Below are 15,286 nucleotides of genomic sequence, written 5' to 3'. Positions count from 1 at the left end.
CTTTTAATCTTTTAATAATTTTTTTGAGAATTTTTTCTATCTCAGATTTCTTTAGAAAATGTCCATACACAATTTTGCCAAAATTTAAATAAATTCCAATTAAAATTTGGAAAACTGGCAACCACAAATTTTCATTGAAAATGTCACAACAAAAACCCAGCCAATTCTATTTATTAAATTTCTAGAAAAATTACAAGCATGATTATTATTGAACCTGGTGGCAATACTAGGCTGGTTTCTCCTGGAAATTATTTTGGCTTCGAACAATAAATTTGCCCTCCAAAAGAATTTGGACCCTGCACAATAATTCAGCCTCCTTGATGATATTTCGTTTCCCCCTGTTGACCATGTACATGTCAACAGTCCAGGAAGCAGAGCATATAGCAGCAGACAAAATTTTTTGAGTCAATTTCATCATTGTAATCCTCGATCCTGCAAAATTATTTTAAATGATTCTAGTATGACTGTTAAGCCATGTAATAACACCTAGGTAAGTCTATGATTCTTCTCAAAGGGTTTCATCCTAGGGAGTTTTTTAACCTCTCCAAATTGTGAAAATTCCTTCAAATGTAGCAACTGGAAATATTTTTCCTCACTGATAAATTAATTATGCAGTGTATTTCGTTTACGACAAAATAATAAAATATACGCTGCAATTTCTTCACCAAATAAAATACTGCAGAAACAAAAATAGGAACTGAGAAATGCTAGCACACACGTAAAAATGACACAATTACTTTTGGACAAATATCCTCGGAAAAATCCAAAGTGTGAAAACTAGTGCAACAATTGAAGGTTTTATTATTATGCAACATCATAATTTCCGACTACAATAAAATGACACCAAACTGGTGTTTCTATCTAAGAGGAATATTGGCAAAAATATCTGAGGGTATTTACCCTCCTCCTCAAGCAATCCCGCAATAATCTGAGCCTCAGAATTGGCTCTAGAACACTTCTGCGTCACCGTCTGTGCTGCCTCTGCGCAGGCCCCACTCTTGCTACCCAAAAATTGCCTCTAGACGTCTAGCTTGTCACTGCCTTTGGAAGTGATTCTTCTGGCCTCCTCGAAATTTCCCCGACCACTGAAAGCTGAATCCACCTCTGCTCTGGCTGAATCGAACTGCTTAATTGAGTCTCTACGCAGCTCTTACGTAGCTTCCTGGGGAAATAATACAACCTCCTCTCACTGCTTCCCCAGAATTGGAACCTCCTCTGGAGAACCTTTGTGCTGCCCCTTTGTCACCTACTACTCGATCTACTGGCTCGATTTCTCCTGCTGTATTGCCTGCACTGCAAAATCGAACTGCCCAGATCATTGAGCATCTGTAACTGGTGTGTCCTCCATCTACCCATCGACTTCTCTTATAATCTCTAGTTGGGACTCCAATGGCCAAGATTAAAACATAATTGATGGATGAGATTATTTTTGAATCGATCTGTGTGACTTTTTAGATGATTCACATATTTCTCAACTAATACTGATTAATTAACCCCTTTTCCTAAGTTTAGACTTAGGAAATATTTAAAAATAGGCTAATAATCTAATTGAGGCACTTCTAGGTGGAATTTCCAGAAACAATTTATGGGTTATGGAGAACTCCTGTGTTTTAGCGTCTCCACAAAGTTTCGAGACTAGAACACCTCCGATGCTACAAAAACTAACACTCACTCTTAGCGAGGAAGGCGTTCTAGTGCTGCACTACTATTACAACACCCTGTCTCTATATCATCCTCTGTCATGTTGTTGATGTCTAGCCACTGTGACTGCCTGCCACTGCCCAACAACCACTGCGCAACACTGATGTTGCATCTGTGCTACTGCTATACTGTTGGTAACTCTGCATTTGCACTATAACTCCCTCTCATTTGTTGTTGCTGCAACTGCAACTGCTGCAACTGAGAAGCGTTCGAAATACTCTGTCCCTGCTACTGAAACGGGTTCTCCACCATACCCAACTCTTCTCTGAAATAGACAATCTTAGCTCTCCCTAGAGCTTTTGTGAGTATATCTTCAACCTGCTTATTTGTGGGAACATACTATAGCTGGATCGCTCCACGCTGCCCACAATCTCTGATGAAATGACACCGAATATCTATGTGTTTCGACCTGTCATGAAACATTGGATTCTCAGAGAGCTTGATGCAACTCTGATTATCACAATAGACATTGGTTGCCTGCATCCTCTACCTAAACAAGCTTATCAACAGCTTCTGAAACCATATAGCTTCACACGTAGCTGTTCTTGCTGCCATATACTCTGATTCTGTAGAGCTTAGTGCTACTAACTTCTGTTTTCTGCTGCACCAATAAACCATCCTTGATCCATCGCTAAAGCAATACCTAGAGGTACTTTTTCTGTCCACTGAATTGTTTCTGCCCATAGAAATCTGGGTAGATCCCGGTCATATAACATAGCCTTTGCATCTCCAATAATGGTTTTGTTTTTCCGCTCCGCTACACCATTCCGCTGTGGACTATATGGAGTTTTCCATTCTCTCTTGATGCCTTCCTTCGCACATAAATCTATGAAGTCCTTATCAATATATTCTCCACCATTATCTGAGTGAAGCACCTTGATCTTCTTCCTTGTCGCATTCTCCATGAGAGCTTTAAACTCTCTGAAATGATCGAAGACCTCATCTTTGGTCTTCAAGAAGTAGATCTAGGTTTTCCTGGAATGGTCATCAATAAAGGTGATGAAATATTCGGCATCGCTGAGAGCTCTAGTGGACATCGAGCCACAAATATCTGAATATATGAGTCCTAACACGCCATCAACTCTGTTGTCACTTCTTGGAAATGTTGCCTTAGCATACTTCCCAATTATGCATCCTCTACACACATCATCGTGTTCCGTGCCAAGTTTTGGAACCCATGTTACCGGTTCTCTGAGAATTCTGAGTGCTCCACGGTGTAAATGTCCCATTCTCCTATGCCATAACTCATTCAACTCCTTCCCATTGCTACTGTCATTTCCTATTAATGCCATTGGAGAATCAATCTATAAGCGGTACAATCTGTTAATTCGAACTCCAATCTGTCTTACCTTTTTCCAGCTTGGGTGTTTGACATACACCTTCTTGCCTACGAAGTGAATATCATACCCCTTATCATGTCACTGGGATACTGAAATCATGTTCATACCCAATTCTGGCACATGCAATACATCTGTAGGGTTGGTGCTTGCTCCTGATTCCCTCTAAAAATCTTTGGTACCTCTCCCTACTGGAGAACATTTCATTATGTTTCCCATAGTAATCTGGAAGTCCATGTGCTCCTCTTTGTAGCTAGAGAAATATTCTCTAACCCCTGTCGTGTGAGTTGATGCTCGACTATCTATATACCAGACTCCCTGTGAAGTTGATCCTGCCAAGCAAGCAAATTTGTCCTCCAATCTGGAAAAAAATTTGAAGTCTCCTGAATGTTACTTCTGTCCATGGTTATGTTGAAAATTTTATAGTGTGCTATTCCTCTTTTCCACCTCGACACTAGCTCTGCTCTGCTACAAAACCCTCTTCGTCCAACTAGAGATTTGCCCAACGAAGGTACTGAGCTTCTCCCTCTACCTCTAGAATCACTCGATCTGGAAGGATTGAATTTTTTTGCCCCTCTCAGAAAAATCGGTCTTTCCTCAAGCAACTCGGCCCCTTGGCAAAATACTGCGTTGCCTTTGGGAATTTCGGCCTGCTGCCTTTGCTGAGCAACAAAATTCCTTTCCTTCGTTTTCTTGAGCTCTTTGGCTGATCAACTATGCTCTAATACCATGTGAATTTTTTATCTATTGCAGCAACTGGAAATTATTCTTCTAACTGAAAATTTAATTATGTAGTTTATTTGCTATGGCAAACAACAAATAAAATCACAATTGCAATTTTCACCATAAAAATATTGCGGAAAAAATACTAAAAACTAAGAAATTCTAGCGCACACAAGAATTTTGACACGGTTATTTTTGGACAATTGTCCCCAGAAAAACACAATGTGGGGACCCGGTGCAGCAGATGAGGGTTTTATTATTATTCTTCAACAACAATTCTGAGTACAATAATTTAGATGCCCAAATGGAAATCTAATTTGAGGAAAATATTGGCAAAATTATCATGAGAATTTTCTCTCACCCCACAACTATTTTCTGCCTCCGAAATTGCCTCCCTAGCCTCTGCGCTGAGCTCCCTGCGTCACCCTTTGCGCAGAGCTTACGCTGGCCCTCTGAGAATTTCAGCCTTCCTTCCTTTGCCTCTTCCGGGGACTAGAAACCTTCCTCCCGAAATGCTGCTGCCCTCCTCTTCCACTTGCTACTCACCCTCTGGCTCTATCTTCTCTGTTGAGCTGCTACTTCTATTGAGAAAATCGAACTGCCTAGGCAACTAAGTATCTGCACTGGTGTATTCTCCATCACCACATCGACCTCCTCTTATAATCCACTGTTGGAGCACCAACAACCAAGATTAGAACTTAATCAATGGCTAGGATCATCTCTGGATTGATCCGTGTGAGTTTCTAGATGATTATCACCTTATCTCAATTAATACTGATTAATTAACCATGTTCCCTAAGTTTAGACTTAGGAAATATTTAAAAAACAATTAATAATCTAATTGAGACACTTCTAGGTGGAATTTTTAGAAACGATTTCTGAGTTTTGGAGATCTCATGTATTCTGGCCTCTACACCAAATTTCATGGCTAGAACACAGCCAAGGCTACAAAAACTAACATAGCATGCCTCACAACTGCCTTGGTTCTACCCTAAACACAATTGATGGTCCTTTTGCTCCCAATCTACAACACTACCTCTATTAATGGATCCTGGTCCTTTAGGTCACTGAACACGGCTCAACAATATGCCCTCTAGCTGAACATTAGTCCTTCAATGTCTCAACACATAGGGAATTTTGTTGAGTTGTTCACAACTTCGTTTGTGAACAACTCTAGACGACCCACTGCTGCTTCTAAACTCCTTTAGGACTTCTTCCCTCTATTGCCTTCTTGCACTGTTCCAATGAAGACAAACTTTGGGCTGGAGGGATACCCACTATGAATGTCAAATGCCCTTCTCCAATAGTCAACTTATGGTTGTCAATCTGGCTCTCTTGGTTGATCAGACCCTGAGCTCATTAAGTCTGCCACTCCTAGCATATTTGAAGTCCATCTCAAATCTGCACTTAGGGCTCTTTGTAGCAGTCTTCTAACAACCCTCCTTTTTGTACTTGGACTACCATTCTCTATCCCATCTGGACCTAAGTCCTATGTTGCTTCCTGTGCTTCAGATCTGCCCATTCTTTAGTCAATGTTTGATTGATCTTGGGCCTACAGGACTTCCCTCACCTAGGGCATGTAGATCCTCCTTCTAACAATGATTTGGATGCCTCCTCCTCTCTATACTTGGGCTCCAACGTACTGCCAAATATTCTACCCTCAGATCTAGGGCTTGGCATCAGATCTGCCCTCTTCTAGGGCTATAAGTCTGCCCTTTGTTCTGCAATATCTCCTCTATTGCACAGATCTGGGATTCATGAATCTGCCCTCAACTAGGGCTTCTTTTCATCCACTGTTCATACACTACAAACAAACCTCCAAACTACACTCTTTCTCCTAGCACAATCAACCCTCCATTTTGTCATCTTCCCACTGTTGTTGCATCCTCTTGTACCACCTATACATCAGCACCATACCAGACCTTGGAGACCAGATCTGATGAGGGTAATCTCGTGCACAATACTTTCAACGAAATTGTTGTTCTAGTTCCTTTAGGAACAACCTTCAATGTATCCAACTCCTCTCCAACTTATTTGTTCAATACATTCCTCTAGGAGATGTATAATGCTGCCCTTCTAAACTCTCTTTACAATGTAGATCTCTGAGATACATAGTTGCATCAACAGTGACAAGATGACCTTCTTGTCACATCCATTGAGGTCTCAACCTATCCTAAACTTGCTTCAGAATTTAGCGGACTGCTACAGCTCCTTAGAGTGTCCCCTTTGAACAGAACTTGGTGAAGGAACAACCCTAAACTAGGGCATCTAACTCTGTCCTAACTCTGTCCTAAATTCTTTAGGAACAATCGTTTTCCATTCCCTTGCAACAATTGATCTAGACACTTGTTTCTAAGGTTGCGGCCTTCCTCTTTAGGGTTTATGTCCTTGCTACATAAATACCCTAACTTGGCTACTAACCAAACCTCAAAACCCACATTTTTTCCTCCTCTTTTGACTGTGCTAGTCCAAAAATCAACATGCCCCTCCTTCCCGAGAGGCACTTCTAACCATGCAAATTGCTATATTTTGACGTTATAAGGTCAAGCAAGGTGAGAGAATCCCAAATAAGCTCAAATGCTCAAGCCCTAGTTGAATTTGACTTGAACTCTAACCCTAGCATCTTTCCTTGAAGAGCCGAAATTTTAGGAAGAGGGGAAAAAGATGATATTTTGAAGTTTTTAATCATCAAGATGGTTGTCAGTGTTTTTTGTCTACTTTGGTGATGGAGCATTAGGAACTTTAACCATGGAAATATCAAACCCCTGAAGGGAATAAGGGGGGAAACCCTAGGTTTTCACTTGCTAACCCTAGCTATCATTTTATGAGTGGAGAAATTCACTAGAAAAATGCTCTCTAGGAGGTTTTTTGGGGAGTTCAAGGATACAAGATTAAAGCATGCAATAATCACCAGGCATTTCATATAAACATAAGCTTTTAGATAGGGAATATAGAAAACCTAGCAATATTTCATTAGATCCAATAACCATAAAAGATATTCAATATGCAAGAGCTTACCTAAGGCTCTTCAATCTCGTACAAGACGAGAAGAACCCAAAGAAAACCTCATGTGACCAGCCATGGTCTAACCAAAGTAGCAAGATATAGACTCAATGACAAGACACAACACCTAGGATACCTAATACAAGGTCTCACATGGCTTTTACATTTCTTTTGACTTTTGACCTTGGGCTTATATTGGTGGTGATAAATACTACAAAAGTGTGTACCCCTGCGAACATGAGGGGTAAAAGGTCCTTTGATAGGTTAATATTAACATGCATTTAGTGTTAAGATGTAGGGTTGAAGAACCTTTTTGGTTCATGGCATATGAAACATCTCAAAAGGGATGAGTTACATTCTAAGGTTGGATAGAATTCCATTGGAAGAATAAGGAACTCTACCAAAATAAGGTAGGAGTATTGGTGGCTTTCTTAACTTAAAATTAAAAAATCTTGAGGAGAGAACAACTAGGATGTTCTTACAAACCTAGGGGCCTCTAGAACAGGAAAAACCCCTTTGGTAGGCTACTAGTGTGAGTGGAATATGAACCCCATGGTTCCCTCATATCCTTAATCTATACTTCGAGAAGCACCCTAGGAGGAATCCTCCCAACAAAGAACTCCAAGATGAAATTTGTTCAAAACTGATTGTACAAGTTATGATATTCAAAATAAAAAATACCACTATGAGTTTCAAACAATGGCTCATAATTCATTACCTTGTGGTACACCTTGGTATTTGGGAATAAATTGCTAGGGAGTCTTGGGCACCATCTCCATTATCTGGACTAGTCGCAAATCCTCCCAAACAATGGTGACTTTAGGCGAAGGGGAACCCATAATGACCCCAAAAGTCCTATCAGAAAGGTCGTAGTTTGATAGGCCAATAATGCTAAAACCAATGCAATATGACTGGGAAATAGCTTAGTGAGGGTATTGAAAGATCATGATTGTTTAGACAATATTATCTAATCTTGGGTCTCTCAATGCTCCATCTCCTTTGCTTATCCTTCTTCTTTTGGTCCTTCTAAAGGATGGAAATTTTGGAAGTGTATTAAGTAATATTTCCTCGCACATAGAGATGTAGGACTTAGTTTGATGCTCTTGTACTTGACCTGACTTTTTCAACACCTTGCTTTGTAAGGAATGGTTAAATGGGGAAGAGTCTAAGATGAAAAAAGGGCAGTTGTGTTTGGTGAATTTCATGAGTTGGTTCCATCAACCACATACATAAACCATGGATGCTTACATGACCAATAGCAAAGGGTTCTACTTGCTTAGTTCTATGAATCCTAGTTGAACAGTCCACTTATCTTTGTACAGCTTAACGACTCCAAGGACAACGGCCTTTTGGTTGAGATGTTAACGTTCCAAGGCTTGCTTCTTGAACCTTTTTCTTTCTTAAATGTGAGGGTTTGGTTCATTACAGCTAAACAATTTTATCTTTTTTTACTTGAAGAGATTTTTTGTGTTGTTGGGAGTGAAATATGTTTTACCTATGAATTGCATGAACTCACAATGGAGTGATTTCTGAATGGGATGAAATCAGAACCTTGAGCCTATACTTGCTTCAGTTGGATTTCACATTCTTGACTTATGCTCCACTGTATTAATAGTAGGTGTATTAGTATACATAGGTAATCCCTTATGTCAATTTCATTAAAAAGAGATATTCCTTTGGTTTTGAAAGTGGAGAATTAGAAGAAATCCAGTTCCAAAATTAGAAAATAATTTCACAAAAGATTCATCTTTCTGGCCACAATTTTAATGTTGAAATGTTTCTATTCATAGTGTAAATTTCCTTGGATATGATATGTGTCTTCATTAGTGTAAATATGTTAATACAAGATGCTTTAATTGCAGGTTAAAAAAGGCACATCAGAATGGGAAAGGATTGCTGCTGAGGCTGCAAGGACTATTCCAGGGAGAGAGAATGGTGGAAATTGTGACATTAAAAATCTTAGCCGGGGATCGAAAGTATATTTTCCTGTCTTTGTTGATGGTGCAAATCTCAGTATGGGTGACATGCACTTCTCACAGGGTGATGGCGAAGTCTCATTTTGTGGGGCTATTGAAATGAGTGGATTTCTTGAGCTAAAGTATTGTGTCTTATCTTTCATATTGAAATTTTCATTTTAGATTTGAAATGTATGTATGGTTTTCTATCTTGCATGGTGTAAATGGACCTTAGACAGATATATGTTCAATCTATCTATCATCTTCTCAAGACATAACTAATCTGTAAAATTTGTAAAGGCCTATAATGGAAACAATGATAATGTATATTACTTGTAGTATTTCATACTATGAGATGCCACAAGGATGCCTTGGATATCTAATTTCTGGAGAAGTATATTTTTAGCTAAAATCTTTTACATGCAAACAGGCATAAATGGTTAAATGAGTGCACACACTATTCCTGCGGTTGAATGCACTTTCTCCAAGACATAGTGGTTGTGCTACCCAGTGAACCCCTTTAGAGTTTTATATAAGTATTCCTTGCTATGAGTGCATCTTTCTTCTTCTTGCGCCAAACTTCCTTTTTCTCTGATATATGGCATTAAAGGAGAGCCCAAAATGAGAGAAGTTCCTCATCAGATGTGATCCCCACCATAGGTGAGGTGGATTAAAGAGAATTTCTATAGAACAACCAAAGGCAACCCCAAGGAAACAAGAGTGGGGGGGCGGGGGTAATTTACTAATTAGAGACAACAATGGTAAGATCCAAACTATTTATACCAGATATATATGCCTAGGTAAAAACAGTCAATTGCAAATGGAAGCCATATTGAGGAGGACCATATGGAAGTACTTTTTGTTTAATTCCAATTATAGTTATTTATGGGGTTTTTGTAGGCCATCATGGCCACCCCATGTATATATTTGCTTCATTTCTTGCCTAAAGTGGAAAGTAGCCTCCATCATACTAAAACATTTATAGTAGGAGCGTCGAGTAGAGAGACTAGTTAGATACCCATCCTTCCTTGTGCTAGATCAAGTTAGATGGGACATGCCAACGTAGAGTCTTATGGGCAGTGTTGTGGGGGAGCGCCCCCCCCCCCTTCGAACCCGCTCCCGAAGCGCGCTCCGGGCGGGAGCGGCTCGGGAGCGCGCTCCCAAAATCGCTCCCGTAAAAAAATTTACGCTCCCTGGTCTGTTAGGGAGCGACTCAGGGAGCGATCGCTCCCGCGCTCCCGGAGCGTTTTTTAATGCCCGGAGCGATCGGGGAGCGATCGCTCCCTGATCGCTCCCGGGCATTAAAAACGCTCCGGGAGCGAATCGGGCCGGGCCGGGAGCGGTTCGGCGGAAAAAAAATCCGCCGGACCCGAAAAAAATAAAAATTTTAGAAATTTTTTTTCGTTTTATAAGGCCAATGCGCCAAAAAAAACTTTCATTATCACTTCATTGAGCAAGTTGGAGCTGGAGCAAGAGCATTGGAGCGAAGAGCAAGTGCTGAGGAGCGAGGAGCAACTGCCAAGGAGCGAGGAGCAAGCCTGCAGAGGTAAGTAACTTAGTAATCTAGTTAGTTTAGCTGGTTAGGTAGTTAATTTAGTTGATTTAATTTAGTTGTTTGAGTTTAACTGTTTAAAAATCATGTATTTAAATTAAATTAATAAATTAAATGAATTAATCCCAATAAACTAAATTAATTTGCAGATTCAAGACTCAAAACCCTACAAACATCAAACACCATGGACCTGGGGATATTTATTGGCATTTTCCTCTTCCTGGTCCCTTTTATGGTTATTATGGTGGTGGAGAGTAGGAAACGGAGGGGGCCTCAAACTGAAGAGGTGGATGAAGAAGCCGGAGGAAGTCAAATGGGTGAAAACCCCAGTGAGGAGGAGGTGGAGGAGGGTGAACATGACCCTCAAAAAACTAAACAAGACCAAACTCCATTGTGGAAATATGTTCACAGGGCTGAAACAGGGAGAGGGGGTGGAACCACTAAATTTCATTGCCCCCATTGCAACACTGATTACACAGGCTCATACACCCGTGCTAGAAGACACCTCTGCGGGAAAAGGCCATGGGATGGAGAGAAACAAATAGGAATCAAAACTTGTGTAGCGGTGTCAACAGCAGATAGAGCCAAATACATAAAGGAAGAGGAGGACGCCCAATACAGAACAAAAAGATCAAGGGGTTTCTTTGAACCAAGCTCACAATCACAAAGAACTCCTTCAGCATCCTCCCAAGGCAGTGGATATGGACATGGAGGCACAGGGTCATCATCTTTAAGGCGTAGAACCATATCAGATTTCCTTGATGAGGGGTGTAGGAATGATGTGGATTCAAAAGTTTACAGGTTCCTCTATGCATGTGGGATACCATTCAATGTTCTACGCTCACCTTATTGGCACGAAATGGTTTCTGCCATAAATGATGCCCCTAAAGGATACAAGAGCCCTGGGTATGACAAGGCAAGAACTGTTGGCCTTGATCATGAAAAAGCAAAAATATCACATTCTTTGAATAAAATGACAAGTTCTTGGACTGACAATGGGGTGTCCATTGTATCTGATGGATGGACAAATGTAAAAGGCAAGCCATTGACAAGTGTTCTTGCTGTGTCTGTTAGTGGTCCCATCTTTCTAGCTGCACATGATTACTCAGACAAGTTCAAGACCGCTATCAACATTGCAAAAGCATTACTTGAAACAATTGAGCGTATTGGCCCATACAATGTCATCCAAGTCATCACTGATAATGCTCCTAATTGTAAGGCAGCGGGAGCAATTATTGAGGATAAATACTCGAACATATTTTGGTCTGGATGTTTGGTTCACACATTGAACCTTCTGTTGCATGATATTGTCAAAAACAAAAATGAACAATACCAATGGATTGGTGATTTGTACAAGAAAGGAAAACAAATGATAAAATTTATTACAAATCATAGCAATACCCATGGCCTTTTCCGCAGTCACTCGAGATTGGAGTTGCTGAAGATTGCGAGGACTAGATTTGGTAGCTATTACCTCACCTTCAGGCGCCTTTTGAAGGTAAGAGAGGCATTAGCTAGCATGGTATCAAGTCCACATTGGCAGGTGTTAAAGGAAAGGGCTACAAATGTAGCTGACATGGCAGGTTTTGAAACGGTGGAGGAGGCCGCTCTTGATGGGCAGTTTTGGACAACTGTGAGGCAGGTATTGGATTTCACCAAGCCAATTTATCACATGATTTGGTTTGCAGATACAGACAAACCAGTGATTGGCGAGGTGTATGAGCAAATGGATACCATGTTGGGGGAAATAAAAGACATTGTTCATAATAAAGATCCCAACTTGTACAAACTGATTCATGATTGTGTGTGTGAACGGTGGAATAGGCTTAACCTTCCACTACATTGCTTGGCGTATATCCTTACGCCAAAATACTACTCTACATCTTGGTTGGGCCAACCTGCAGCAGGGGGTGGGGTTAGGACCAAACCCCATTTAGATCAAGAGGTAACTAAAGGATATCTGGAAGCATTAGAAAAGTTGGTGCCTGACAGGGAGGAATGTGCAGCTGTGCGCCTTGAAATAGGCAGATACTTCAGTGGCACTGGTTTGTATGGTAACTTCCATGCAATGGACGACAAAGATAAATTTGATTCTCTCACATGGTGGGAAACATATGGCGGCCACGGACTTTTGCCAAAATTGGCAAAAAAAGTTCTTTCATAGGTTGTAAATTCTTCTTCTGCAGAGAGGTGTTGGAGCACCTACAGTTATATACATAATGTGAAAAGAAACAGACTCAACGAAAACCGAGCAGAAAGCTTGGTTTATGTGCACTACAACTTGAGGTTGTTGAGCCATTACTGTGATCGGGCTAATGAAGATCCCACATATAAAATTTGGGACAATCACCCTGAGGACGACAATTTGGAGGATGGCATTGTACATATTGAAGAACTAGAAGAGGAGCTTGTACGGGATGAAAATGAAGCAGCTGCAGCAGCCATGCCACCTCCACCTCCACCATCCAGTAGCAGTGCTCGAGGCCCGAGTCTTGTTCCATTACTGTCACCACCTCCATCGACACCCTCGCGTGGAGGTTCTAGTTCTGGTCGTCGGTCTGTGCGGGAGACTCCTAGAAGACCACCATGACTTGCTTATACTCCTGGAGACTCTCGTGGCAAGGGCCACTTGTAGATTTACAGTTTACTTGTCTTTTTTAGTTTCTATTAGACTTTAGTTTTCATAACTGTTGAGTTTTGAGTCCTTGACTCTTGACTCTTGACTCTTTCATATCATTATGACATTATGATATTTTTTGTAAACATTATATCACTGTGACAATGAAAATTTGAAGTTTGAAGTTGGGCCTTGGCAATTATAACTCATTGGTAATGATTGTGAATTATGAATATGATGCTTTGTGAAAGACTAAAGTTGTTTCATTTCATCTCATTATTCATGTTTCATTTTATAAATTTTTAACATTTCATATCATGTTAACAGTTAGAAGTTAGGACTTAGAAATATCTTCGATATTACTTCTTGTAATGGTTAAACTTGGCTTACAAGTACAACTTTGGTGATCAATGATGATAAATGTTATTGAATTTTCAATTCTGAAAGCTTGAAGTTGAAACTTTAATATTGAATTTGATGAATCATGATTTATAAGACTCAATATGTTGCAGTTGTAATATGTATTTTACTAACTTGTGGACATGGTTGATGACGATTATAATTTCTAGATGATTGATGTGATATGGTTCAATGATCAATTTATGTTTTTTTATGTTTTTTATGTCTATTTCATCATTCTACATGTTTTTGTTGACATATATGTATCAAAAATTAAAAAATATAAAATATATATATATTTTTAAAAAATCGCTCCCGGATTCGCTCCCAAACCGGGAGCTTCTGAAAATGGTCGCTCCCGCTCCCCGCTCCCGCTCCCAAGTAACATTGCTTATGGGATAGAAAAGATGATTTGCAGATTACCTTCTATGAGGAAATTTACAGTTGTTATGAGCAGCAAAAAGGACAAAGACCCAAAGAGAACCTTGGGGGATGTTGAACTAGGTTTTGGACCAATGGAAGAGGGGAAGACTACCTAGAGTTTGGAATAAGGAGAAAAAGGAATCAAAATCCACCCAAGAATAAATTGGGGGAAGTGTTATAACTAGTAGAGGTGCAAACGCGTTGAAAGAAGCAAAAAACATCTATCAACAAATTTGGAAGAGGGGAGAAAAAAGGGATTGGGAATTTTAGGGGAAAATTGGCAAGACTAGAGCAATTCAAGTCTACAAGGAATTTTCTTATTGGTTGTAGCCCATAGGAATGCATAAGTGTTGATTTTTGGTAGCGTCAGATGTGCTCTAGCCATGAAAATTGGTGGAGAGGCTAAGGCACTTGAGATCTCCAAGACCCAAAAATCGTTTGTGGAAATTCCACCCGGATGGAGAGATATTAAAATAATTAATATTTTTAATGAAACCCTAAGTCTAAACTTAGGAAAATTAAAATATTAATGTATATTAATATAATATGGGTGAGAAAGTTCTAAATAATGAGGATCAAGCCATATCTAATCTTAGCCGTTGATTAGGGACTTAATCTCGGCCGTTGAATCGTCAATAGGGAAAGTATAAGAGGAGGCTTGAGGGTCAGTTGGAGATACACCAAGACACTAAAAGAGATCAGTCAGTTCAATTTTATGGGGCGTGGTTTGCTGAAGAAATCAAATCAATAATCAATTGCAGTGAGGGGCAGCTCGACATGAGGCTGAGGAATACATATCAGAGAGGCAGCAAAGTGTCAGAAGAGGCAGCGCAGAGCCTAGGAAGGCTGATGTAGAGGCAGCAAGGGTTGATGCAGAAGCTGAGGAGGCTAGCGCAGAGGACATAGGAGGGCCAAGAGGCTGACGTAGAAGCCGTACAGGTTGACGCAGTTGACACAAAGGACTCTAGAGGCTGCACTGAGGTGATCCAGTGGGTCAGACCAAGAGTTGATTGGCTGACGCTAAGCCAGAGAGGGTGACACAGTTCCAGAGAGTGCGTGGAGTAGCTTTCGCTGTCCAGCACAAGGAACAACCGGAGTTGCTGTGGGATCGTTCATTCGGTTGCTGATCAGTCGGAATATCTGTCTCTGAATAGAGGTATTGCTGCCAAGGAAATTCTCTTAAGGGTGAGCCATTTTTGGCACCCTAGTTGTATTCAGAATTTGCTTAATAGTAAAACCCTCTATATGCTGCACCGGTTTTCCTGCATTGGGTTTTTCCAAGGACGATTGTCCAAAAATAACGGTGTCCCTTGTGTTGTCTCAGTTTATTTAAGTTGTTGATTTGTATATTTGTGAAGGCTACTATTGTGTTTATTTCGATGTTTATATGATTAAATAACTTGTTAATGTAATGAACAAGAAGGAGATAATAAACCAGAAATAACAGTAAGAGATTTCTGATCTGTTAGATTCAAAAAATTTCACATGGTATTAGAGCGATTGCAAATCACAGGAGGATTGGAGACACCAACAGGAGAAATCTGAAAAATTTGCCGCAGAAGCAGCTGTCCCGAGA

General features: G+C 40.3%; 1 protein-coding gene across 1 annotated transcript in view; it reads left to right on the top strand.

The window, feature by feature from the left end:
• Positions 1 to 15,286, top strand: part of LOC149224878 (uncharacterized) — a 203,146-nt gene that overhangs the window by 61,521 nt on the left and 126,339 nt on the right. Inside the window, exon 5 of the mRNA XM_089386311.1 lies at positions 8,627 to 8,862. Coding sequence (XP_089242437.1) covers positions 8,627 to 8,862 — 236 coding nt within the window. The remainder of the gene's footprint in view (positions 1 to 8,626; positions 8,863 to 15,286) is intronic.

This window comes from Pinus tabuliformis, chromosome Q, assembly GCF_031772625.1.
Source record: "Pinus tabuliformis cultivar Carrire ecotype Pingquan chromosome Q, CPIR1, whole genome shotgun sequence".
Taxonomy (NCBI): Eukaryota; Viridiplantae; Streptophyta; class Pinopsida; order Pinales; family Pinaceae; genus Pinus; species Pinus tabuliformis.
Note: the sequence above shows the minus strand (reverse complement) of the source record. Positions and strands in the feature narration are given on the sequence as shown.